The 25,558-nt window shown below is 42.2% G+C and overlaps 2 protein-coding genes across 15 annotated transcripts in view; one reads left to right on the forward strand and one right to left on the reverse strand.

The window, feature by feature from the left end:
• The window catches only part of SUMF1 (sulfatase modifying factor 1), a 129,812-nt gene extending 106,283 nt beyond the window's left edge, over window positions 1-23,529 (forward strand). For 2 of the 8 annotated variants that reach the window (XM_024123905.2, XM_024123908.3), the window contains one exon: window positions 4,175-5,278. In XM_024123905.2, coding sequence (XP_023979673.1) covers window positions 4,175-4,285 — 111 coding nt within the window. In that variant the 3' untranslated portion in view covers window positions 4,286-5,278. Of the gene's footprint in view, window positions 1-516; window positions 721-4,174; window positions 5,279-7,728; window positions 7,786-9,457; window positions 9,591-9,797; window positions 10,337-13,377; window positions 14,149-23,504 lie in introns of those variants that run through there. The other 6 variants (XR_008615740.1, XR_008615739.1, XM_028479120.2 and 3 more) reach the window with 6 other exon arrangements.
• LOC102987462 (histone-lysine N-methyltransferase SETMAR) overlaps window positions 15,227-25,558 on the reverse strand; it is a 15,166-nt gene continuing 4,834 nt past the window's right edge. The window contains exons 2-5 of one of the 7 annotated variants that reach the window (XM_055079764.1): window positions 23,181-23,347; window positions 21,724-22,397; window positions 18,378-18,500; window positions 15,227-17,116 (exon numbers count right to left, since the gene is read on the reverse strand). In XM_055079764.1, the coding sequence (XP_054935739.1) occupies window positions 18,404-18,500; window positions 21,724-22,397; window positions 23,181-23,336 (927 nt within the window). In that variant the 5' untranslated portion in view covers window positions 23,337-23,347 and the 3' untranslated portion in view covers window positions 15,227-17,116; window positions 18,378-18,403. Of the gene's footprint in view, window positions 17,117-18,258; window positions 18,501-18,528; window positions 22,398-23,180; window positions 23,348-25,558 lie in introns of those variants that run through there. The other 6 variants (XR_008615742.1, XM_055079763.1, XR_003676886.2 and 3 more) reach the window with 6 other exon arrangements.

Consider the following 25,558-nt stretch of genomic DNA (forward strand, 5'->3'; position numbering starts at 1 on the left):
GCCATGGCCGCTGAGCCTGCGCGTCCGGAGCCTGTGCTCCGCAACGGGAGAGGCCACAAAAGTGAGAAGTCCGCGTACCGCAAAAAAAAAAAAGAAAATTAGAAAGTAAATAATAAACATAAAAATGAAAAAAATCGTTCACCCTGCTTTCTGAAGAAAACTATTAATAGTATTCTGCCAAACTTTTTGGTGCACTTTTATTTTTTCTTCCCAAAATGGAATTATGCTGTATGTACCAGGGCCTTCAAATATGACTATGGTCAATAATCTCTTATAAATCATGGATCTCTTTTCTGATAACAGTGTTCCAGGCAGGCACAATTCGTCACAGTTGCTACAGCCTGCATTTTGTGGCATATGAAAACCAAATTTTAAAACAGTTTGTTATATAATTTGAGAGATAAGTTGCATGTTGAACTATGCCATCCGACAAAGACCTCAGTCCTATGCCTTGTCACCAGAGATACCCCTTCACCTTTTCCATTTATATAACAAATAATTTTCCTATTTTTGTAGCAAATGCGTAACCATATTCAGATGCTGGCAAGGAATCATCTTCCCAACACAAGATCACTAAGACCTGCAGAGAAGCTGCTTTTGTTTTAGTAAGGAAGCAGGTTAACCCAAGGAGGTCAGATAAGACAGGCAAAGTGAGTTCCTTTAATTAAGTGTTGTATTCATTATAAAGTAACAGTTACAATAATCTCCACATGTCTACTGCTTTACTTTTTCATGTAAAGATAAGATGCAGGGGCTTCCCTGGTGGCGCAGTGGTTGAGAGTCCGCCTGCTGAGGCAGGGGAGATAGGTTCGTGCCCCGGTCCAGGAAGATCCCACACTCCATGGAGCGGCTGGGCCCGTGAGCCATGGCCGCTGAGCCTGCGCGTCCGGAGCCTGTGCTCCGCAACGGGAGAGGCCACAACAGTGAGAGGCCCGCGTACCGCAAAAAAAAAAAAAAAAAGTTAAGATGCAGCATTTTGACATTATAACATGAATAGCCCCATTTTATCAGAAGAGGGAGCAGATTCAGAAAGGCTTTGCCTAACGTTAAATAGCTAATGAGTCTTGGATTTTGCCTTTTCAGGTGAGTAAATTACCAAAATGTTTGTCACAATTTCCACCTGTGTCAAGCCCAACCTCTTTCTGCCCAGAAGACCACCTTTAATGTGACTCCATCCTATTTATCCACCCACGTTTCCTGCTTTTTATCATTTATCCTCTCTGTACCACTCATTGCTTTTGCCTGGAATTCTCATTCTCTAAATCTTTCGGCATCTCAGCTCTCGCAGCGCCTCATCAGAGGAGCCTTCCCAGGCCACCTTATCTAAGTAGCACCTTGTCACCGAGTCCTCTCTCCCTATGTGACTTCCTTCCAAGCTGACCACTGCCAGAAGCAGTCATGAATTTATCCGTTTATTTATTGTCTGACTACTTAACTCCTTGTTGAATGTAAGCTTCCCGATAATGGGTACATTATTTTGTTCCGCATTGCTTCCCTCGTGCCCAGAACAGCATCTAGCATGTTGTAAACTCTCAAATATTTAATGAATAAATAAACCATGCTCTGACACTCTCAGGCTGTGGCCTTGCTATCCTCTTCACTTGCCTGAATTTTTCCATTTTCATGCCTCTGATGCCATTGTTTTCTCCACTTAACATACCTTCTTTCCTCGTTTCTAAGTCCTATAAATCAGTGCTACTCAGTTTGTGGTCCATGGGCCCATAGCATTAGCAGCACCTGTAAGCTGGTTAGAAATGCAGATTCTTGGACCACACACCAGACTTACCGAATCAGGATCTCTGGGTTTGTGGCCTAGGAATAGGTATTTACATGAGCTCTCCAGGCTATTCTTCTGTATACTCAAGTCGGAAGACCACTGCCATAATCACGTAAATCCAGCTCTGGCCAAGTTCTGCCTTCAAAAGTCTTTCCTAAAAAATTAGACATTTAGTGACCATTTCCTCCCCTGAATTAATAGTAGTCTCAGAATCTTTTAATCCTAGCTCGTTTTGTAGCTTTTTGATGTGTAATCATTGTTTCCTCAACCAGCCTGTGATGTCCAGCGGGACAGTGTGCACAGGAGGCGATCAGGAAACGCTTGATTGTTTTTTGTCATGTGTGGTCCAGTTATGGAACAAGAATGTCCCTGTCTGACTGCCTGCCCCCCTGCCCCGAACTCGATTCTTGTTCCAGTGTGGAATTCACTACACACATGGAGAGCATGGGGCCCTGCATTATCCACAGGAACTTGATTCTAGAAATACCAAAGCACTTTGCTTCACAGCAGCCCAGTGAGTAGGCCCTACATGGAACAAAGCTTCTGCTGTGTCTTCCTGCATGGTCACCTCTAGTCATTTTAGAGCTTCCATTGCATCCCAATCACAGGTAGTAGCAGATGCCGTCACTTCTTTCATTATTTCAGGCATATTTTTAAATTTATTTTCCCTCTGCCTGCCTGAATATTGGTAATAGTGTTACATTCTTCACTGGCCACAGGGAAAATGAGAAAATTGGTTGCTATTGTTTTGCTATCTATAAAAGACAGAGCACCATGTCTTTTTTTTTTTTTTTATGGTGGAAGTGCTCCAGGGAATTCCTCTGTCAGCTCTAGAGATAATTTTTATGAAGATTAGAAACATTCAACTTTTGCGAGAGAAAGGAGAATAATAAGAATTAAGGAAAAAACAAAAAACCTCTTTCATGCTGACCTGTTTTGCCCCTCCACAAATTCTCTCTCCTTTATGAGTTCCAAAGTTACTCTACCTGATTCTTTGTGCAGTTTCTTTAACCAGCGGCAGGGACTTGAGTTTCCCAGGGCCCACTCAGAGTTGATGTTCTTGGTACACAGGGTAACTAGTTTATTTTCATTCTCTGTTATTTTTGATCGAAGAATAATCTTAGGACATAAGAGTTCCATGCATGGTTATTTTTGGAATGTGGAAGCTTTTGAAGTGTTTGAATCAAGTCATCTGTGGTTATTCACTGAATATCTAGTAGGTGACCAGGGATATGTGTTAGGCTTTCTTATTTGTGGAAGTACATGTGTACACGCAGGGGGCTATAACAGGGGTGGACAGAATCATGAGTTGTGATGCCTTTCCATCTACGAGTATCGACTCTTGCTAGGCAGGCAGGCACACCACAGTTAGACCTGGGTTCGAATTCTACTTCTTTTAACAACTGTGTCATCTAGGGTAACTCATTTAATTCCTCTGGCCATTATGATCAAATCAAATAAGTGATGAAGGCACCTAGCACCATGCTTGGAGAGCTTGATGTCTGTGTGTTTGTGCATATGTATATACCATACTCTGCTCTTATAAAATAAAACAATACCAAACAAGTCCCCCGCACAAAGATGCATAGCTTTATGAATTACTATGATTTAAACTCCAAAAGCAATGTATTAAGAAAAAATGTCTTCCACAGCCTTTCCTACTCTTGATGTTCCTGGGCTTGCTGTTCAATTTTTGCCAACCTGCTGGATAGTAAATAATATCTTAATGTTGCTCTTAATTAATATTTTCTCAATTGCCATTTAGCTTTATTACTTGGTTTCTTGTCAAATGCTATTCTAAATGTACAAATAACTTTTTAAATTATGAAACTAATACATAGTTATCGGAAATTTGAAACTCCACTGCCTGAGGATAACTACTGTTCGGATTGTGGTGCATTTTGAATCTTCCAGTCTGCTTTTCTTTGGCATACGTGATTATCTAGATGGAGATCATAGCACATATACAGTTTTGTATTCAGACTTTTTCATTTAAGATTGTATCCTGAGAAATTCCTGTGTCATTAAATGTTACATGAAAACATGCCTTTTAATGGCTGCTTACTAGTCTAAATTATGGATGCGCCATAACTTACGTAACCATTGGTTGTTACATTTTTTTTAACTGTTCTAAGTAATGCTGACACCAACATCTTTGTACTATATCTAGTCATGTTTATAACATAACGCTGGATAATGTGGTGAGCTCTGAATGTGCTACCCTTTTCAGAAACATAGCTGCTAAATGTGCAGGAGGCGGGTGCCTGTAGGGCAGGCACTGTGTGCAGATAGGCATAACTCTCTACAGTTGGTACTTGGGCACAACATCAGTCTGACAGTTGAGAGCCTTCAGCCCGGAGGCCAAGAGCACTCATGTGTCTGCTTCTCTCTGCAAAGTCCTACTGCTACAGGTATCGCTGTGCTGCTCGAAGCCAGAACACACCTGACAGCTCCGCGTCGAATCTGGGATTCCGCTGTGCAGCCGACCACCTGCCCACCACAGGCTAAGAGCCACGAAGAGCCTTCCTGAATTGGAGAGGAAGTCGTGTCTAACCTGCACACGGCTTCCCTCAGAAGGCTGAACAACCTCGTGTGAAGAATTCCCACCCCGAGGTGGGTCGCATACCTGCCCAGCGGCCAAAGGAACCGTGTGGCAAGACCAAATAGCTGACCTGCCTCAGCAAGTGCGCTTTATTGTGTGGTGTATTTCATGTTTTACTTTTGAGAGTCTTTTAAAGAGGACGGCGGTGGAGGGCACCCCGAGCGAGGCCTCAGGAGGTCTGCGTTCTACCCAGGCTCTGCCCCTGGCGTTAGACCCCAGGTTCCCACACTTGACCTTCCTGGGCTTCAGTGACCTCATCTGTCCAGTGAGGGGATGTACAACATGATCTCTGAGGCTGTCTCCCAACTCTCAAATGTCTGAATATATCAGATCCTATTGTGATTTCGTAGTGAGAGGTGATGGCAGGTTATTTTTTAGCTGTTTTTTCCCATGTGTGAACCTTGGGTAATACTAATCATGTAAAATAATTGTTCTCTTATATATTATTTTCAGAAAAGAATGGGGGGGGTGGCGGTGATGGGTCTTTATATTCATACTGCACTTTGTTTTTTCAAGGAAATCAGTGTCTTTTACGTTGTTATAATGAATCCCACTTGGGCCAGTGATGGTGCGCTCAAGTTCAGCAATCTGAACACGCAGGGATGTCTGTGAGGTGACTTTACTGTGCTTTATATTTTAACATTAAGTGCCTTTGGTTCAGGGGGGCAGTTATAAGCCCTATTTCCCCCTCTTCCCAAAGCCTTTGGTGAATGTGAAATGTTTGCTACATGGAGAAACCTGTTTAATTCTAAATGTAGGAGAAAAAAAACAAGAACCTTGAATTAACTGTATTCAGGGTATCCAGTATTTTGTAATAGGGAAGTAGGAAATCTTGTTGACTGTGGAGTGTCAGATGCTTCAGATCATGCACTGTGTCGAATAAAGTGGTATCTGCTAAATCAGGCTTCACTCTCATTGTTTCCTTTTCTCTTTCCCTCTATTATGTTTTCTTTTAAAGAAATGACTTTGTGATATGTATGTGTTTTGTTTGGTAGAAAACTTTCTTGTTTAGCTACTTGATAACTTGGATATTTGAGCAGTTTGTGGGAGTTTTTATTCCAAAAAGCAAGGCTGTTCTGCCAGGACCCTAATTATGACCGTGCTTCTTCGTGCCTCAGTAGATGAGACAAGGTCAAGGGCGGTGCCTGCATCCTGTGAAACCCAACAGCTGCTTCACATGCCAGGAAAGCACCTTGACTTAAGAGTGATGGCTTCCAACCAGAGGTCCCTATCATCAGGATCCCAGCCTGATTCCCCAGTCCTTGAAGACCCCACATTTGTTTCTAGCATGTCATTTGAAAGGAGAGGCTTGTCTTTGTGTTGGTTGTTCAAAAACTAAGTCACATAATATTCTTAAGTGTTCAGCCAACTCTTTTTTTTTTTTTTTTTTTTTTTTTTTTTGCGTCACGCGGGCCTCTCACTGTCGTGGCCCTTCCCGCTGTGGAGCACAGGCTCCGGACGCGCAGGCTCAGCGGCCATGGCTCACGGGCCCAGCCGCTCCGTGGCATGTGGGGTTCTCCCGGACCGGGGCACGAACTCGTGTCCCCCGCATTGGCAGGCGGACTCCCAACCACTGCGCCACCAGGGAAGCCCATCAGCCAACTCTTGATTGCTACTTTTGCACCTAGCCTCCTAATGTTAAAACATTTATCCTGAGAAACAGTTGTGTTGCTGGGGTGTTTGGCCACATTTGTTGGTCTGTCACTTTGTGGATATAAAATGTTTCTTTACACGCTTTCATCAGTTGATGATTAATTTGGGCAAAACAAACAAAAAAAAGCATTTGCTTCATTGAAAAGGCTAATGGAGGAAATAAGGTATTTCATTCTTAAAGTCACCACTACTCAAGCACAGTTTTTGTTTCTACTTGTTACCTCCCACTTACTTACATTTTTCACATGGTTGTACTTTTAGTGTGTGTATTTTGGATTCTTTTCTTGGTAATTAATGTTATATAGCATAAATATTTTGGGGTGTGTTTTGGCTTAGTCTTTAGAATTGCATTTTTAGCAGCAGCATAATGTTAGAAAGCATTTAAAGTGAAATCCTAACAAGCCCTTCATTTAAGAACCACATTTCTAGGTTACTGACTACAGAGCGTGCCAGACTACGGACAGCTGTGGCCACTGCGCTTTATGAAATTGTGTGTTGACTTACGAACAGACCGACAGGATCGTAGTATATGAACTGCAGCTTTGATGCCGTATACGCATTTCTGAAAAACCTCACCTTCTGCAAAATCACGTGTAAAAAACAGGGAGCATAAGGAGAAATAGAGGTAGGGGCAGACCACTCACATGTTAAGGAACTTTTCCAGTAGAGCGCTAACAAAAATAATACCTATCCTAGTAAAATCAGTAGCTCAGTTAAATCTGCAGTGGCAGCATCACAGCCAGTCAGTCCTTTGCAGCCTTAAGCCTGGGGACTCCTCTGTTTTTCTTCTCTAAGATGCAAGTTTTTAATGGCATTTGCTTTTAATGGAGACCACTTCCATCAAAAGTAAAGATCTGATTGGGGTTTAGACTTACGCGTCAGTGTTTTTAAGGTTAGGGGGGCAATGTTTTTGTAGTATCTTTATTTGAACTCGCAGATTTTCAGAGAGTTTGTTTAACATAGAGCAAATTTTAGCAATTTTGAAGCCACTAAATAAACCACTACTTGTACTTCCATAGGGTTAAAAAAAGTTTTTTGGAGGTCTTCATATATCGCTAAAGTTTTCTATTAACTTTCAAGAAAGTTTACCCGTGATGGTTTCAAAACACATTTCAAATAACATACACCCCAACATGACTTTCACATTCGACCATCTTCCAATCTCTGTTTACACATCACTTATGAGCTATTTCTGCATTAAAGAAATAGTCATCGTAACAGAACAGACTACGTGGCTGATGTGCCAGTACCAGTATGGGAAAGTCTGTGTTTTGTTTGTTTGTTTTGTTTGTTTTTTCAGGAACTCATATATTGGGTGTGTGCTTCTAATTCATTTTTGTCCCATTGAAGAGTAGAGGAAATTTAAGGTTTGTTCTCAAAATCTGCTTTGGTCCTGAATCTTGGGCAATCTTAATATATATTCAGGGGTGTACATGAGGTTCTGAGTAGGGAGCAAGTCATCTTTTTTTTTTTTTAAGCCTGTAAACATGAGTAGAAGGGGGTAGGTGATGGGGAGTGATGGTTGTGTTGATCAAGAGTGACCTTTCCTTCTTAGAAAACATCAGAATACTTAGAGGCATCAGACTTTGCATGGTTCAACCTACAGCTTAAAATGAAATACAGATCTCCACCAATGCAGACTTTTTTTTCTTTTTTTAACTCTTCCCTCCCCACTTCTTTTTTTTTTTTTTTACAGAGCATCTCTGTTGTCCACAGAAAGGAAAAAAAGAAATCGAAGATGCTGTTTATTTTAGTAAGTGTTGGTTTGCGCTGGGGCGTGGTGGGGTAGTGGCTCCAAACTAATATGTTGGTAAATTCTGTTTTCCTTGGACCGTCTTTACTAAGAATTCTGTTGTTGACATAAAATAAGGCAAAGGGCCTTTCATCCATGAAAATCTCAGAATCCTCTTGCTAATCACCTTTTCAAAACAGATCATGTTTTCAAGCTACACATAAGAGTTGTTCTATGTGGTAAAATCCATAGTTGACCTAGTGAAAGGAGTATTTTGAGGGAAAAAAAACGTGGAAATATGATGTTTTCTCTTCTGAGACTTCAGGAATTTCATATAGCGGACTAGTGTAGGATTTATTTTTCCTTTATAAAATATTTGCTATGCATTTCTTCACCCTTCATTCCAACAGATATCGAAACTAACCTTACCATTGGCAATATTTATCACCAGGGAGTTAACCTGCAGGCTGGCTTTTAGGAGGAGCACTGGAGGTGCAGAGCCTGGCTATTGTGGGAACGGGGGCCAGGCAAGAAGCAGGCTGACTGATGCCCATTCTAAGGGCGCCGTCACTTCTCTGCCCTCCCTTGGCCGCCATGCAGAAATGTGAGCCCAGACTTTTCTCGATTGTCCAATTTCTGGGAGTACGTACCTGGCTCTTTGCATTTTCCTGTGAAGTCTTCTGAGTCTTTAATGTTGGCAACCAATTCAGATTAAAAAAAAACACTGTGAGGACCTAATAAATTGCTTCTGTAGCCAGATTCAGCCTGTGGGGTGCTGTTTTTCAACCGAGATTATGAAAAGTTGATTCATTTCATGGAGCACGAAATCTCATGTATTTCTTTCTGAAAAAGGACTGATCAAGTAAGTAATGTACCAGTTAGAAATGTCCGAGTTTGAGAAAGGGCAGTGGCTTGCCCAAGGCCATCATCTTGCCTAGAAATGCCGTAGGGAACACCTTTTCTCCATCCCCACCCCATCCCACCTAAAATCATTTAATAGCCATAGGCAATCTCAGCAGTGCTATCAACAGTTCATTTTCATTAACTTTGGCACTTATTATTAAGTTTGCAGACGAATATCAGAGAATAGCAGAAATGTCAGTTTCTTAACTGTTGGTTTCATTTATTAAAATTTAATTGTCTGTAATACGAACTACCCCAGAGTAGGCATTGTTTTTATAGGTTTTGCCAGAATCAGCCATGCTGTTAGTGAAAGCTGGCCTTTGTTGTTTCAAATGCTTAAAACACCGTGGAAATTATTAACGACAAGAGCCTCAGTTGGAGCCCTGGCAGCAGGCCAGAACTCCTTCCTTCCTCTGACTCTTGTGTTTAGACTATTAAAGCGGGAGTTTAATTTTATGATTAAGAAAAATCATTACAGATAATATTCAGGTAGGCTGTTAAATGAGATACACTCTTTTCTGAAATTTGCCCTATTTAGGATTGGAAAGTTGAAGGGATTAGCACCAAGGGGGTGGAATTTTTCAGCTTCAGATCAGATTCTAATCTGCCTCCAAATGGTAATTGACTCCACAGCCATCATTATGAGAAGGCTGGTTGGGCCTTTGCAAGTAGTCATCGTTGTCAGGCAAAAAAGACACTTCCGTTGCAGGGTAACTGAAGGCCGGGTAGGATTCTCTCCCATTGCTGGGCCTGGGCCATGTTTGACAAGCTCCTTGTTTTCTTTGCTGAGGAAATGGAAGACCAATCAGACCAACCCTTTTCCAACATGTCAGTTTGGCACCTCGACGGGGTAAGGTTAGAAGCTCTGAATCAACACTTAGCAGGAAAGTGAAACCAGCTGACTGTTAATCAGGAAAACAGAGGTAAGCCCTTCCTTGTCAGGTGGTGCTGATAAAAGGTTCACCTGCATTTAGTTTGGTGCCTGTTAAGAAGGGCCCTTTGTGGTTGCTTTTCTGAAGCCCACAATTTTTCTCTGCTCCAGACACTAGCCAAATGAAATTTTATTTATTTTCTTTTAAATGACATGGAAGGATGCCCTTTTTAATTTCTTCCTTTATCTTCTTTAAAAGGCAGTTTATCATGGTGTGAAGAGAACACCAGAATGAGATTATCTGGGATTGTTTCCCTGCCTCTCCACCTACTTACCTTGTGACCTTTAGGCAGGTAATGTCCTCTCAGGTAAAATGGGGATAATAATAGTACCTACCTCTTGAGGTTGTGGGGAGATGTGAAATAATGCAAAAATAAAGCGTTTAGCACAAATTACTTGGGTAAGTGCTTGCTAGGTACTTGTTTCTACTATGAGTATGATTTTTAAGATCAAAGGAGCTGGAAGGTACTACCAGACAGCCCTGGTCGGTCATGAGGTTCAGCTTAGAACAGAGAGCAAAGTGGGCCAAGAGGCAGAAAACAAAGAGGCTGAATTTAAAAGCATAACTTGATCTCTATCTCAAATATAAAAAAAGAAGCTGGCGTGATTGACCCCCAAATCTCTGTTAATACTTGAATTTGAAAATGTTCTGATACTTTATGGTCCATCTGTTCCCCAAATTTTGGCTGCGCCGGTGCAGCTTGTAGGATTTTAGTTCCCCAACCAAAGATCAAACCCGGGCCCTCGGCAGTGAGAGCACAGAGTCCTAACCACTGGACCACCAGGGAATTCCCCCCATCAAAGTTCTCTTTAAAGGAGAAAATTACATCTAACTATTGCTACATAGATTGTATAATTCTGAAGCTTTTCCTCCTCAATCTACCTCACAAAGAACCTCTGGCAGGTTTAATACCAATGAAAATGTCATTCATGGGCATAACAATAGTTAAATAAAACAAAAGGGAAGGCAGTCTGTTGTCTCATAATATGCTAGTCAGCCTGTTAAGGTTTTCTGTGGTGTTTTCAATGTTAATTTGCATGCCAGCTATTTTAGAGAATAGTTGTTTAGGTAATTCTGGGAAGTCATTTAAATTATTTCTTCTTACTTAATTCTTCTCTGAGATTTTTGGTCCAGGATCTAGAGTCTAACTTCCTAAATTACCACATTTAAAACTCAAAACAACATCCAAAGGAGAACAGTTGAGGGTTTGGCAATGCTCATAGGGATTGGTGCAATGGGTTTTGAGAACAGCAACTCTCAAAGTGTGGTCTGTGGACCCCATTCAGGGGGTTGGGTCAAAATTATCTTCATAAGAATATTAAGATGTGATTTGCCTTTTTTAGTCTCATTATGTCATGAGTGTATATGGTGGGATTTTCCAGAGACTACATGATAGGTAGCCTGATGGCTCATAGAATATGAGCTTGTATATTTTTATGTTTTAAAATGTTTCCAGTCTTAATTTTTAATATGCCAGATGTTAGCTCTAACCCACGTTACAAAAGCTCCTCGGGGTCTTCAGTAAGATGTAGGCATGTAAAGGGGTCCTGAGAGCAAAAAGCTTGAGGGCTGCTGATCTAGAAGAAAAGCAAGGTCTCGTGGTGACCAAGTCTGTCTTGGGAATAATGACCAGCCCTTCTCCAGCTCTTCCAAAGACAGTCAAGAAGAATTGAGTTTAAATGACCAAGGGAGAAAGTAAAATTATCTGCTAAGAGGTGCTTCCTTCCTATTCGTTTCTGGAGACCTATTAAATGCAGAGGGGAATTTCCTTCCCTGGCTCTAAGAAGACCCGCCAATGAGTTAGCTGAAATGGTCACGTGGAAGGGTCAGAAAGAGGAAGCTCTGGGGAGCAGTGCAGGCATGTGGCCCCGCCATGGGTTGTCACATTTTCTCAGAGATGGTGATAATGGAGTTGGGTCCTCTGAGAGACAATTCTGTGAGGGGAGCGCCCTAAGCAATCCTGTAATTGGAGTCACTCTGATATACAAGGACTCCCCAGGAGGGCTTTGGAATATCAGGTGCACACAGTGTAAGTTCCCGCACTGTTGCAGCCTCTGCTGGAGGCGATGTGGTAGTGGGACCCCTGCATTGTCAACCATCTGCCCCCTCAGATGGTGGTTGTATCATAAAGCGAGCGAGGAGGGTCAAAGTGTTACTTTCATGAAACAGCTCACTTTCTCCTGGTGGAATTCATCTTCATTGTGCTGTAAATTTTGACTGTTTTACCTTCCTCTTGCCTGGTTTATCTTGCAGTCACAGTTTTAGGTGCTCCTTAGCCAGGCACTACGCTGAATGCTTTACGTACATGTTCTAATTTAATCTGCAGGCGATCTCGGGAGGAAACGGTTATTTTTGGTTAGTGTTCCCACTGTGCGCTTAGGAAACTAGGACTCGGTGTTTACAAGGCGTCCAGGTGACACGGCTGAATGAGGCCGAATCGGGACTCACACCATTTTTGTGACTTCTCTTCTCTCTGCTGCATCACTAGATCCACATTTTTATTTTGAGTTTGGTGTGGGGAGGGGTGGATTGAAGAGGGGAGATTACTGAGGCGAAAGGGAGCCGGAAGGAGAAAAAAGGCAAAGAGCGCGGAGATGGAATGGATTAGTGGTTAAGAACATGGACCCTGGAGCCAGCCTGTCTTGGTTTAAATTCTTACCCTTCCGCTTGCTAGATGTGTGACTTCGGGCAAGTTACTTAACCGATTTTTTTTTCAGATTTTGAAAATTAAATTTTACTTTCAGAAAAGGTAGAATCAAGGCAGGAGTGTTAAAATTGTCAGTATAGTGTGATCTGTGTGCAAATTTTTGACCTGCTATACATCCCTTCCGTGTCATTCTCAATATGGCAATGAGACATCCAAGGTTAGGACCACACATTTTCAAAAGGCGTGTTTTCATCACAACCTTTTCTTTCCCAGAATGTGCCGCTTCTTTTTACAAAACGATCATGTTTCCGTAAAGAGGCGGGTTTTTTTTTTTTTTTTTTTTTTTAGGGGGGAGGTGGGAGAAAGCTGGGTATGTGGGAAACATTCACCTGCTAGAAATAATGAAGATCAAAAGGTGCATTATCAGCTCATTCATACCAGGCTCAAATTCATGAAAAAAGTTACAGCTGATAAGACGACTGAGATCGTGTGTGAAGAGTGAAAGAAGTGTCCTGCACCATGCTTGTTAAATAGCGCTCTGAAAAAGCATACGGGAGGACTTCCTTCATAAACGTAAATCCCCCGGTCTTTGTGAAACTGGGCTAAAGTCTCTTCGTTGCTTCCCCTAACTCTGCTGAGGGACTGAAAACTGGGCATTGTTTCTTAAGATGTGGTTTCAGGGCAGCTTCCAACTCAGCATTTTCCTCTGTTCCAGAACATTGTAAATAGTTTGGTGGAGAGGGAAAAAAACCTCATTAATGTGAGAATCACATTCACATTTGCAATTTTATATTTATTAACAAAATCTTTTGCTCCAGAATATATTAGGCAAGCCAAAGGATGAACCACGTTGATTACTGCTTCTGGGCTGTTAGCTTTGGACAGTCTCTTTTTGAGGCAGCCCTTGTATTGATACCCCCATCCCTGGCAACTGGAAGTGGTTTTACGTGTAATGTTCCCCCTCTAGTGGCCAGATAGGTTTTGATTTTTGCACAAATGATCTCTAGAGTTGGAGAACCTTTCGTTTAGGGGTACTGTGGATTTGGGAAAGCCAGGGGGAGAGGATAAAGAAGAGTGTGCAAATCTTTATTCCATAGGAGAAAATTGTTCTGAAGTTTTTCTCCCGTCCAGTCCCTAGATTTTTAAAGAGCTGATGGAGATGGAGACTGACCTGCGGAAGGGAGGAGATCTCTCATCTTTTCACTCTGATTGTTTTCTGAATTTCTACTGCCTTTATTAAGAATTATCTTATTGGGACTTCCCCGGTGGCGCAGTGGTTAGGAGTCCTCCTGCCAATGCCGGGGACACGGGTTCAGGCCCTGGTCTGGGAAGATCCCACATGCTGCAGAGCAACTAAGCCCGTGCACCACAACTACTGAGGAGCCTGTGCTCTAGAGCCCACGAGCCACAACTACTGAGCCCTGTGCCACAACTAGTGAAGCCCACGAGCCTAGAGCCCATGGTTTGCAACAAGAGAAACCACCACAATGAGAAGCCCATGCACCGCAACGAAGAGTAGCCCCTGCTCGCCACAACTAGAGAAAGCCCGCGCGCGGCAACGAAGACCCAATGCATCCAAAAATTAATTAAGTAATTTTTTAAAAAGTATCTTATTAATAACTCTCCATCAAGTTTCATTAGAAAAATCTTTATTATTTTTTAATTATAAGAGCAATAAAATGCATAGGGTAAAACTAGAAACTCTAAAAAAATATTCAGAGTGTCCTTCATTCTGTGAGTTCTGGTCTTCTCCCAAATCTGTGCCAGCAGGTAACTACTATCAACAGTACGTGTACCTTTCCAGGCTTTCTTCTATGCATTTACAAACACGTATTGTACATGTGTCTATTGGTATATATTGAATACAGATGACTTATCAAAATATACATAGATGCACACAGAAATCACACACAATGTATTCAACTTATATTTGGTTTTCATGAAACAAAATCGAGTCATACTACAAATACTATTCGTTTAATATATTTTGTACACTCCATGAAAGTAATATATAGGTCTAGCTCTTTTTAAATAGCTGAATTAATGACATTCATTTATTTAAGCATTCCCTTATTTATGAATATTTGGGTTATTTTCAATTTTAACTGTTAAAAAATGTTCCAATAAACCTACCTGTACCTACTTGTATCTCTGCCGGTTTGTGCAGATATTTTCTGTAGGACAAGTTTCTGGGAGTCTAACTCCTGTATCAGAGCTTATGGTTATTTTAAATTGTGATGGATATTGACAGCCCTCCTTTTTTTGGCTGTACCAATTTACGTTCCCACACACAGTGAATCTGCAGCTTTTAAACGCTATTTTTTCATCCTAAAACGAATCTGAGAACAACCAAGGTAGCTCAGTGTAGGAAAATTCTTCTGTAGGATTCAGGAATAGTTGTCAGGGGGGGATGAATGAAATCAAACTGAGGTCTTCATCTGGCCTCAGTACTGGAGCATTCCCTGCTCTCTGTGGCTGAAATACAACCCTGGGGTATGCTAATCGGTCCAGTTTTGATGGCAGATGACTCCAGTCTGCAAAAGTGATTCACTGTTAATGGAATCAGTCTTGAGGAGTAAATTGTTTCCACTCCCCACCCCTGCCCACAGTCCACAGTGACCTCTTTACTGCCTGTAATTTCCATGTTATTTTTCTCCTTGCGGTCTGGCGATCTGGAGCTCATCTCTGAGTTAATAATTCTGAACTTTCCTATGTATGGCTGGGTGCCCTTGAAAGTTAAAAAATCATAGTCTGAAGGTCAGAAACTGCATGCTATCTAGCCTCATCAGCTCCCTCATCCCCATCTCTCTACTCCATCTGATGTCTTCAGAGCTGGTCCCTCTGCCACGCCTGCCTTGTGTTAGAAGTACCCGGGGGGGTTGTCACAAATGCACTTTCCTGAGCCCCCTCCCCCCCCCCCCCCCCCCCGCCGAGAAGACTGAGTGAATAGGGCTCAAATGAGGCCTGGGATTACATACTTCTCAAAATCCCCATTCTTGCCTCCTGGGCCTCTTACCCCTTGGGAGCTTTAGTTGCATTATCTGTAAAATGAGGCCTTGAAGTATATCAAACTCTCCTGTAGGGGAAAGGATGAGAGGAGAGTTGTCAGGAAAATTCTGCCTGAAGACTTTCAATTAGGAGAATTGCTCGGGTGAGTCACTAGTGTGTCCATTTTGGTGGAAACGTTGGCCAGCAGATGGTGCTTCTGCTTTAGGCTCTATTTCTTGGCTCCTTTCTGGAATGACATAAAACCAGATGCAAGGAAGGCAAGACTGAAAAAAATGTATGTGCCTCTCTTGGCATAGACCTGTGGTAGATCCCTCATTTCACAATCTTTAAGGACTCTTCACTCTGGAATTCTGTGACTGGGGTCCCTGGTGAAGTAAACCCAAAAGTGAAGCCAGCGACAGAAAACTAAGCAGTAGCTTTTGCTTTATAGAACCTTTGAAAAACAATAACAACAGAAGGCTTTCCTTGGTACCAAAGGACCGAAATGATAGCTGGTATGTTGTGTATAAATGTTTATAAATGTAAAAAGAGCTAAATAACCTGAGTTTTTGACATTTGCTGGCATTGAGGACCTAACGTCAGCCTGATAGCAGCTTCACGATGGTGTGTGGCTTTTTGGTTACCCTTGGCACATGCTTTCTCTGTTGGGACCTGTGGGTTTTGCAATATGAACTTGGAGCTTTGGAGCTTTGATGTCCCATAATGTCTATAAGACTCATAATCAAGTTGGCTTGGTGGTAAGGGATAAATTATTACTTACTGCTTTGTATGTCCGCAGAGTGTCACTATTTAAAAACAAATAAGCTGAAACTGCAATTGGAGAATTCCAGCTTAATTTCTTCTTAGTTAAGAAAAAAATGTGAATAGCACTTATTTTCACTGTAGACGTTTTATGGCAGTGTCAGGGGGGTGGAAAAGGTGTCGAACGAGCCACAAAAGTATAGGTGTATTGGTAAAAAAAAAAAAAAAAAGTCTTTTAAAGGAAAAAAAAATGTGAAACCATTTGACCTCTGTCCAGTAACAAATGCCTAATGAATACTTGTTGTGCCTAAACCATTTTACATGATAGGTGCCAAAAAGTGCCTTATAAGTCTCCTAAATTTTAAAAAACATATTTTTTATCTGGTATCATAATGAAAAAGAAAAAACAAAAAAGAAAGACAAACTATACATTCATTCATAGCAAGTGAGAAAGAGACTCCTAAATCTTAAAAGGTAAAGCATAGGGTTAAAAGATGAATAAGTTCTGGGGATCTAATGCACAGTTTGTGATTTTAGTCAATGGTACTGTATTATATACTTCAAAGTTGCTAAGAGACTAGATCTTCAGTATTCTCACTGCAAAAAAGAATTGGTATTTATGTGACATGATGGAGGTGTCAGCTAACACTATGTTGATAATTACATTGCAATATCAACACGTTGTGCACCTTAATCTTACATAATGTTAAATGCCAGTTATATCTCGTTTAAAAAAAGCAGAAAGTGGTAGAAAAGCCTAGATCTAAAAGGTACTGCAGAATGTTACCCATATTTTTGAAGTGAATACAAAGTTAACATGAGGCACATTCATTTTTCTACAACTGGGAATATAGTGCAGCAAAATCATGTTTATGTGGAAGAAGAAGCAAAATGAAGGCCCTCAGCGAGTTTTAAAAATATATGTTTATTTTTATTTATTTTTGGCTGCATTGGGTCTTAGTTGTGGCATGCGGGATCTTTGTTGCGGTGCACAGGCTCCTCTCTAGTTGTGGTGCACGGGCTCCAGAGCGCGTGGGCTCTGTAGTTGTGGCGCGCGGGCTTAGTTGCTCTGTGGCATGTGGGATCTTAGTTCCCCGACCAGGGATCGAACCTGCGTCCCCTGCATTGGAAGGTGGATTCTTAACCACTGGACCACCAGGGGGGGTCCCATGAGTTTTTTTTTAAAGCATGTGCAATTTGGGGAAATAAACCCCTCCCCCACAAACGTAAAAGTTTTGCATGCGAGAGCCTTGTGTCCTATAGGCAGTTTCTCTCACAGTGTTTAGGATATGGTGCCTCAGTACATCCAGCTGTATACTCCAGAAATTGCAGTGTCATTCTTGACCTCTCCCTGTCTCTCATCTCCCACATCTAGCCCATCTCCAGGTTCTGTCTCTACTGCCTCCTAAATACCTCTTTGAATCTATTTTTCCCCATTTTTAATAATCCAAGCTGCATATCTCTCCTGGACAAATACAAACCATCTCCTAACTGGTCCACCTGAATCTTCCCTCACAACTCCTTTCTGTCCTCCAGCCCAAGTCGGGTGTCCCCATTACAGTCAATTCTGTTTTTTTTTTCTTGGCCGTGCCTTGCGGCATGCGGGATCTTAGTTCCCCAACCGGGGATCGAACCCATGCCCCCTGCATTGGAAGGTGGATTCTTAACCACTGGACCACCAGGGGGGGTCCCATGAGTTTTTTTTTAAAGCATGTGCAATTTGGGGAAATAAACCCCTCCCCCACAAACGTAAAAGTTTTGCATGCGAGAGCCTTGTGTCCTATAGGCAGTTTCTCTCACAGTGTTTAGGATATGGTGCCTCAGTACATCCAGCTGTATACTCCAGAAATTGCAGTGTCATTCTTGACCTCTCCCTGTCTCTCATCTCCCACATCTAGCCCATCTCCAGGTTCTGTCTCTACTGCCTCCTAAATACCTCTTTGAATCTATTTTTCCCCATTTTTAATAATCCAAGCTGCATATCTCTCCTGGACAAATACAAACCATCTCCTAACTGGTCCACCTGAATCTTCCCTCACAACTCCTTTCTGTCCTCCAGCCCAAGTCGGGTGTCCCCATTACAGTCAATTCTGTTTTTTTTTTCTTGGCCGTGCCTTGCGGCATGCGGGATCTTAGTTCCCCAACCGGGGATCGAACCCATGCCCCCTGCTTTGGGAGCGTGGAGTCTTAACCACTGGACTGCCAGGGAAGTCCCTTTTTTTTTTTTCTTTTTGAAATATAAATAATATCATGTACCCGTTCTGCTCAAACTCTACCAGGGGCTTTCCATTTACTTTCAGGAAGAATATTATCTTAGCTTGGGCTACTCTGACAAAATACCATAGACTGGGTGGCTTAAACAACAGACATTTATTTCTCACAGTTCTGGAGGCTGAGAAGTCCAAGATCAGGGTACCAGCTGTTCAGTGTCTGGTGAGGCTCTCTTCCTGGCTTCATAGACATTTGTCTTCTCCCTGTGTTCACATGGCCTTCTGTGGTGTGTGCTAGTGGAGAGGGAGAGATACAGAGAGATGGAGAGAGGGCGAGGGAGGGGGAGGGCGTGGAGGGGGGTGGAGGGAGAGAGAGAGAGATAGAGAGAGAGAGAGAGAGAGAGAGAGAGAGAGAGAGAGAGAGAGAGAGAGAGAGAGAGAGACTCCTCTTCTTATAAGGGCACTAATCCCATCTTGAGGGTCTGACTCCTCTGAGCTCATCTAAACTTAATTACCTCCCCAAGAGTTCTACTTCCAGATAACATCACATTAGGACCTAAGGCTTTGATGTATGAATTTGGGAGGTGGGGGAGGGATGCATTCAGTCCATAACAAACATAAACCATAACATGGTCTGTAGAGCTTGGTGTTCTTAAAAGGATGAGGCTCAAAAAGATGACACAGAAATAACACAGCACAAGGCAGCACATGGTGAGAGCAATGTGAATGGTCAGAAATTACGTGGGTTAAGGCTTTATGTGGTTACAGCGTGTCAAGGTTACAATGTAATCACTGTGATCCCTCAAAGTATCATCAGCATCACCGGGCCACTTATTAGAAATGCAGGTTCTCAGGCCCCACCCCAGATCTACTAACTCAAAAAACTCTGAGATTAGGGCTAAGCAATATGTGTTTTAACAAGCCCTCTGGGTGGTTTCGATGGGTGCTGAAATTTGAAAATATTGGTGTAGTGAATGCTGTGTGCTCTGCGCACATCCCTCCGAAGGCCCGAAGGATTTATTCCTTGGCCGCTGAGAGTGCTATCAGCTCCCTTTCCACAGGCGGCCTGCATCCAGTGACTGGCTGATGCAGGACTGTAAAGGCTCTACCTCTCACTACAGCTATAGTACAGGCAACCCTGAAAGGCCGCCCCAGCTTCAAGGCCCCTTGTGGGTTGGCTGTGGTCTTTGTTGAGATTTCATTGCAGCCCAAGTTCTCCTTTGCCCATCCCGCCTCCTTCCCTTCCATTGGATCACAGGTGCTAATCCCAATGGCATCCCCTGCTAATCTTCCTGCACTCCAACCTTCCTCTCAGAGTGTGCTCTCCAGGGAACCCCAACTCCTGCCTCACAGAGGAAATGGGATTTGAGTTGAGACTTTCAAGAAGGTTGGGAAAGAAGTCACTAAGCAATGAGGGGAGGGGCGGAAGGGTGGCAGAAGGGAGCTGTCCTGGAGGAGGAAAGCAGCATGAGCAGAACTTCCCCCAGGACCTGATGAGGAAACGGAGAGCTACCCAGAGGGGCTATAGGTCATAGAATGGGAAGTGAGCAGTGCGGTTTTGCTGAAAAGCTAGACTGTGGAAGGCATTAAGGTGCTCGCATAAAGAATTTGGACTTCATCCTAAAGATGTCACATTCATCACACTATATAGTTCATTCACTCAGTGATACCCATTAAGTGCTAGACAGAAACTGGCGAGCACTATTAGATCTGGTCCCAGTCCTCAAGGAGCTTATAGTCCAACAGAGGAGCTAGGCATAAATCAATCACACAAATGCCAAATTTGTACACACATACCAAATTAAAGTGTTTCGAAGACTTAAGAAGTATGGACATAATGTGTAGACCCTTGAGACCCCCTCACTCTATTTTTTTTTCCCTTATTGGACTCTAAACACTTTGGGAATGAAGATGGCTTTTGGTCTCTATTTCTCCAGAATGTAGCCTAGTAGGTGCTTAGAAACATTTGCTGAATTAAATATGAATTCAGGGACTTGACTTCACACCACCCAGCACATACTAGATACTTGATAAATGTTTGTGAATGAATGCATGAATTGAATTAATGAACAAATAACAGTTGTTTAGATGACTGGGTGGATCAACCAGAACCACTTCCCAAGTACTGGTCTTGGCGAAGAAAAATAAGGGCCAGGTGTCATGTTGTTTATAAAGCTACACTGATTTCATTTTAAGAACTGCTGACAGATTTTAAGGGGTTATGTGCCCCCCTTCCCTGTGCCTTCTCTTTCTGAAAGGGTAGTGATAGTAAATATTAGGTTATTGTAAGTCCTCTCACTAGACAAAAAAAATCAGCAATTTAGAAGCTAAAATGGTTTTAAACTAGTCAAAAATTTGGGAGCAATTTCTGCAAGGCAAGTTAGGCTAGTGGCAGGTCTGGTGTCCGTTGAAGGTCTAGGATTAGTCTTTGAACCGTCCTTGTTTCCACCCTCCAAAGAGCTGAGAATGCATTCCAATGAGTGTACAATTGGGGGAGGAGGTGTGGGGAAGAGGTAGGTTGGTTACTGCAGAGGAAAGGGGAAAGAGTTTATTTTTAAGAGTTGGGGAAGGCAGGAGAAACAGACTGGCAAGCAAGCAGACACTTCCAAAATAAACAACAAAAACAAACCCACTTTGCCTTGAGGGTAAATGGAAGCTCTAATTGAGGGAATTCAATTATATTTAAATACAGGCTAGGAGAACTGTGTCTTAGATTTGTTTGGAGGTTAGGTATTCAGCCATCAGGGTTTCCTTGGATCACCGATTAGGTTTGGTGCTAGTACTAGAAAGTTCAAAATAACAGCGGCATAAATGACGAAGACACAGTTTCTCACCGAATAGTCCAGAGGTGTCAGATCAGGACTGATAGAGTGTTGGACAGTATACAGCCTCCAGACTCCTTTCAATTTCGCTGATCTGCTATGTGTGGCTTTCTTTTCCAAGGTTATTTTGGGGTATGGCATGGATGCTCCAGCTCCAGTTATCATGTATACATTCCAGCCAAGAAGAAAAAAGAGTGGGATAAGGGAAGGATATCTCCACTTAAGGGCACAACGTTTTCCCTCATATCCTACTAGCTATGACATAGTCCCTTAGCCACATCTCACTAGGAAAAGTGAGTATTCTCAGCAGTCACGTACCCAGCTAAAAACTGAGAATTCTAGGATAGAAGGGGAGAGAGAGTGTTGCTGGACAATCTGTAGCCTCTGCCACGTTCCTCAGTTACAACCACTGGGCTCCCCTACAGTGAGGGGCAAGATCCTTACCACAGAGCAGAGACTCACCCTGAGGGTAAGCTGCTTGTAAGAGGGGAACCCAGGAAGGACTGAGCCAAACTCACTCGATTCCTCCTCATTCTCCTCCACTGCGAGGCCAGACACGCTTCTGCTATACTCTTCCCTCCTCACTCGTGTTTGGCTTTTCTAAGGGGCAGTACAGTGAGCTGTCATAAGGCAGGAACGCAGCACATGATTTAGCACCACAGTAACAAGGTTTCCTTAATTTCCCATTATCTAACCTTTCTTTGTCTTCACTATCCAGTGGATTAAGAAATCTTCCTGAATAGTCATAAGAGAGTTCTTCTTCTGGCACAATGTCTTTGGCTGCAAAAAGTGCCAACTTTGGTACCATCGAGTTGATTCGGACAGGAATCATCAATAGGTTTGGCTCACAAGAATGGTTAAGGAATCTTCCAATATTTCCTATAGAGGTAGGATCAACAAACGTTTCCATTACCTGCCCATTATAAACATGCTCCCTGACGGCTATAATGTAATTCGAATCGTGTATTGTTTGTAACTGAATTCTTCTCTGTACTTCCGGGAATCCTAAAACCTCGCCAGCATATTCACAGACAAACCGTCCTTTTGGTATAAAGTCCAGGGTACGAAGTCCCCAGCCTTTGCGATCTGTCTTGAACACCTGGAGATGGAACTGCAGACCCCGCTGGACCACTCTGTTCCTGCAGTGGTCGCTGCACTGACACAGGACATTGCATTCGAAAACTGGCTCAGCGCACTTTGCTTCTGATCCTATGTGTCTCAGGCATAAATTATCATCATAGTTCTTCTCACGACGGAGACAGGAGCAAGTTCCAGGGAGGCAGGGAGTTTTGAGACAAACGCATCCAGGAAAGGTTATTAGAGTGGGATCAGTGTCTCCTCCAGGCCCGGCTACATGATCAAGAGTATACTGCAAAAAAACAGAAATACTGTTAAGTCAGCATGGCATGTCATATATCTCATCTGTATTTCAAGCAGCTTTTGGCTGAGACAGTTCCTAATTCCAACGAACAGAATGAAACAAAAATGACAAAACGCAATATATTACAATATTGCCTGAAAACATCTCGCTCCAATTTAAAAACCAAGGTTAATTTTTAGATTTAAAATTTGGTGGTTTCCTTTTAAGCAGTGGAAAAATTTATGTATTTTTCTCTTATCAGATATTGAAAAATTTGTAATCCATTTTGTTTCCCTGTTAGCTTTAGATGTCAGGAAAATCAGTGCCGAATTTAGGTTTTGAATGCAGTTACGTGTTTTCTCCTTGCCTTTTTATCTCTTTTACATTTATCTGATAATACAAATGCATATATGTATTTTTATTGTGAGTTACCTCAGATCCTTTTTGGAGATAAGAAAGTCATAATTGATAAATCAATGAAAAATGGCCTTTGGGAGAGAGTCTTCCATTGATTTTTTTAAAAGAATTTTTAAATTTGAAGATTATCTAAATTCTTATATATTCTCTCATGTTTTTTAAAAATGCTATTACCTTACAGTTCTATTTGAGTCTTCACAAAGTTAAAAGCAGAAATTTGGCAAAAAACTTGCAGAGATAATTCCAAAAATTGTCACATAATATTAATAGATATTGAAATTTATTGTAGATATATTGTATACATGTAAAGAAATCCTGTTCTTATTAAGTGCAAAAGGGAGAATACAAAAAAGTTTCTCTGTCTTTTAAACGTACCTGTATTTTCAAAATGTTACATTTATAAAATGTTATGATAGGGCTTCCCTGGTGGCGCCGTGGTTGAGAGTCCGCCTGCCGATGCAGGGGACACGGGTTCGAGCCCCGGTCCGGGAAGATCCCACATGTCACGGAGCAGCTGGGCCCGTGAGCCATGGCTGCTGAGCCTGTGCGTCCGCAACGGGAGAGGCCACAACAGTGAGAGGCCCACGTACCGCAAAAACAAAACAAAACAAAACAAAACAAAAAAATGTTATGATAAAGAAGTCTTAAGTCTAAAGTCTCTCTGTGAAACCTGACCTCTGGTTATTTCCTCACTGGCAGAATGAAGCATATTGTCAAACCCTGAAGATTAAAGTATCTCTCATGAGCCCAGCATATTTCTTCATGTATAGAACAGTTCATTTATTTATACTTGTTTTGTTCCAGAAAGGATTTAATGAGGCTTACAAAGAGGGAAGATAAATGAACAATAGGTAAGGAAAGTAAGGTGAAGGGAAAAATAAGTCGAGAGAGCTTAGACACACTAAGTGTGCAGCAGAAGTAGACTGGACATTTGGCTCTGCCCAAGAACAGCCACTTCAAAGAGGGAAATATGATTAGATGTATGGCTTGTACTGTCCGTAAGGAATAATCTCACTGTTCAGAAGCATTGACTTTTTCCAGTATGGAGATGGGAGAAATTTCACAAATTAGTCTGTCTAAACCATTCTTTTCCAGGATGCAGTTTCATGGGCTGTTTTTCATTTCCTTCATTCTGAGCCTCAATAAAGGCTGTTGGCATCCTGCCACATGAAGTTAGTAAGAGCAGTTCTGCGAGAGACCAGTCGACAGAATTTAGCATATCCAGAGGAACGTTTGAACAGCCTTTCAGTCAATTATCCATTAATATTGTGTCAATACTTTTAGAAAAAGTATTGAGCAGCATGTAGTTATACTCCCTGTGGAGGCCTTGGTGGAGCTATGCAGTTAGGTGCAAAATCCTATACTTTAAAAAACGCTGAGCTGGGGGGGAAGGATTGACATCCTTCTGTGAAAGGGTGGTGAGTGGGCATACCTGTGTGTGTGTGGGGGAAGGCCAATACTGCTTAAAAAGTGATTTGGGGGTGGAGAGTGGAAATAGCTTCTCTTGTTTGTGTCGGTTCTTACAGCTTTAGCTTAACAGAGATGTCATAAAAGGATAAAGGATGGCTTAGAAAAAGATGCTCCATCAGTCAAATTCAATGACTGCTGTCTTTTACAGAATCTACTTCCAGACTTTAAGAGTCAACTTAGAAATGGTTACTGACGGCTTCCCTGGTGGCGCAGTGGTTGAGAGTCCACCTGCCGGTGCAGGAGACACGGGTTCGTGCCCCGGTCCGGAGGATCCCGCATGCCGCGGAGCGGCCGTGGGCCATGGCTGCTGAGCCTGCGCGTCCGGAGCCTGTGCTCCGCAGCGGGAGAAAGAAATGGTTACTGCGACATTTTAAGAAGTGCTTGTAAAATGAAGATTTTACTACCACTTTGTTAAACTTTTCATGAAGAATTCTTTTCACTTGATTTGTTCTTAAAGGTGCATATAATTTTAATGTACTACAGAAATCACTAAACTCTAAGGTGATTTATTTATTTATTTATTTATTTTTAACATCTTTATTGGAGTATAACTGCTTTACAATGGTGTGTTAGTTTCTGCTTTACAACAAAGTGAATCAGTTATACATATACATATGTTCCCATATCTCTTCCCTCTTGCGTCTCTATTTATTTATTTTTTGATGCAGATAACAACTTCTAAAATCAACTCTGACTTACTGCAGTTTTCTAACCAGGAGAGCATATTATTCCTTGTTGAACTTATTTGCATATGGATAAATGCTTCTTGGAAAAAATACTATTATTTGCTTATTTTTACTTCTATTTTTATATTTAAAATGAGATTTTGGAGAATCTGGTGATACATTTTTTAAAATTCTGCAATTTAAACTTTTTGCACAATCTCACATCCTTTAGAGACTTAGATTACAAATGGTGACTGATTCCAAATGAGCTGCAAACACCGTCCAAAGGATAATAGAGACTTCTGGATAATCTTCCTGTTTAAAGAGAATATTTTTTTCCCCTTGATCGATGTAATCATTGACCCTGATACCAATCATAATCACAAATCATTTAATCTCTATATGTTTCTACTTTCTCCTTCATAAAAAGGTTGGTTAGGGCTTCCCTGGTGGCGCAGTGGTTGCGCGTCCGCCTGCCGATGCAGGGGAACCGGGTTCGCGCCCCGGTCTGGGAGGATCCTACATGCCGCGGAGCGGCTGGGCCCGTGAGCCATGGCCTCTGAGCCTGTGCGTCCGGAGCCTGTGCTCCGCAACGGGAGAGGCCACAACAGAGGGAGG

This window comes from Physeter macrocephalus, chromosome 18, assembly GCF_002837175.3.
Source record: "Physeter macrocephalus isolate SW-GA chromosome 18, ASM283717v5, whole genome shotgun sequence".
Classification (NCBI taxonomy): domain Eukaryota; kingdom Metazoa; phylum Chordata; class Mammalia; order Artiodactyla; family Physeteridae; genus Physeter; species Physeter macrocephalus.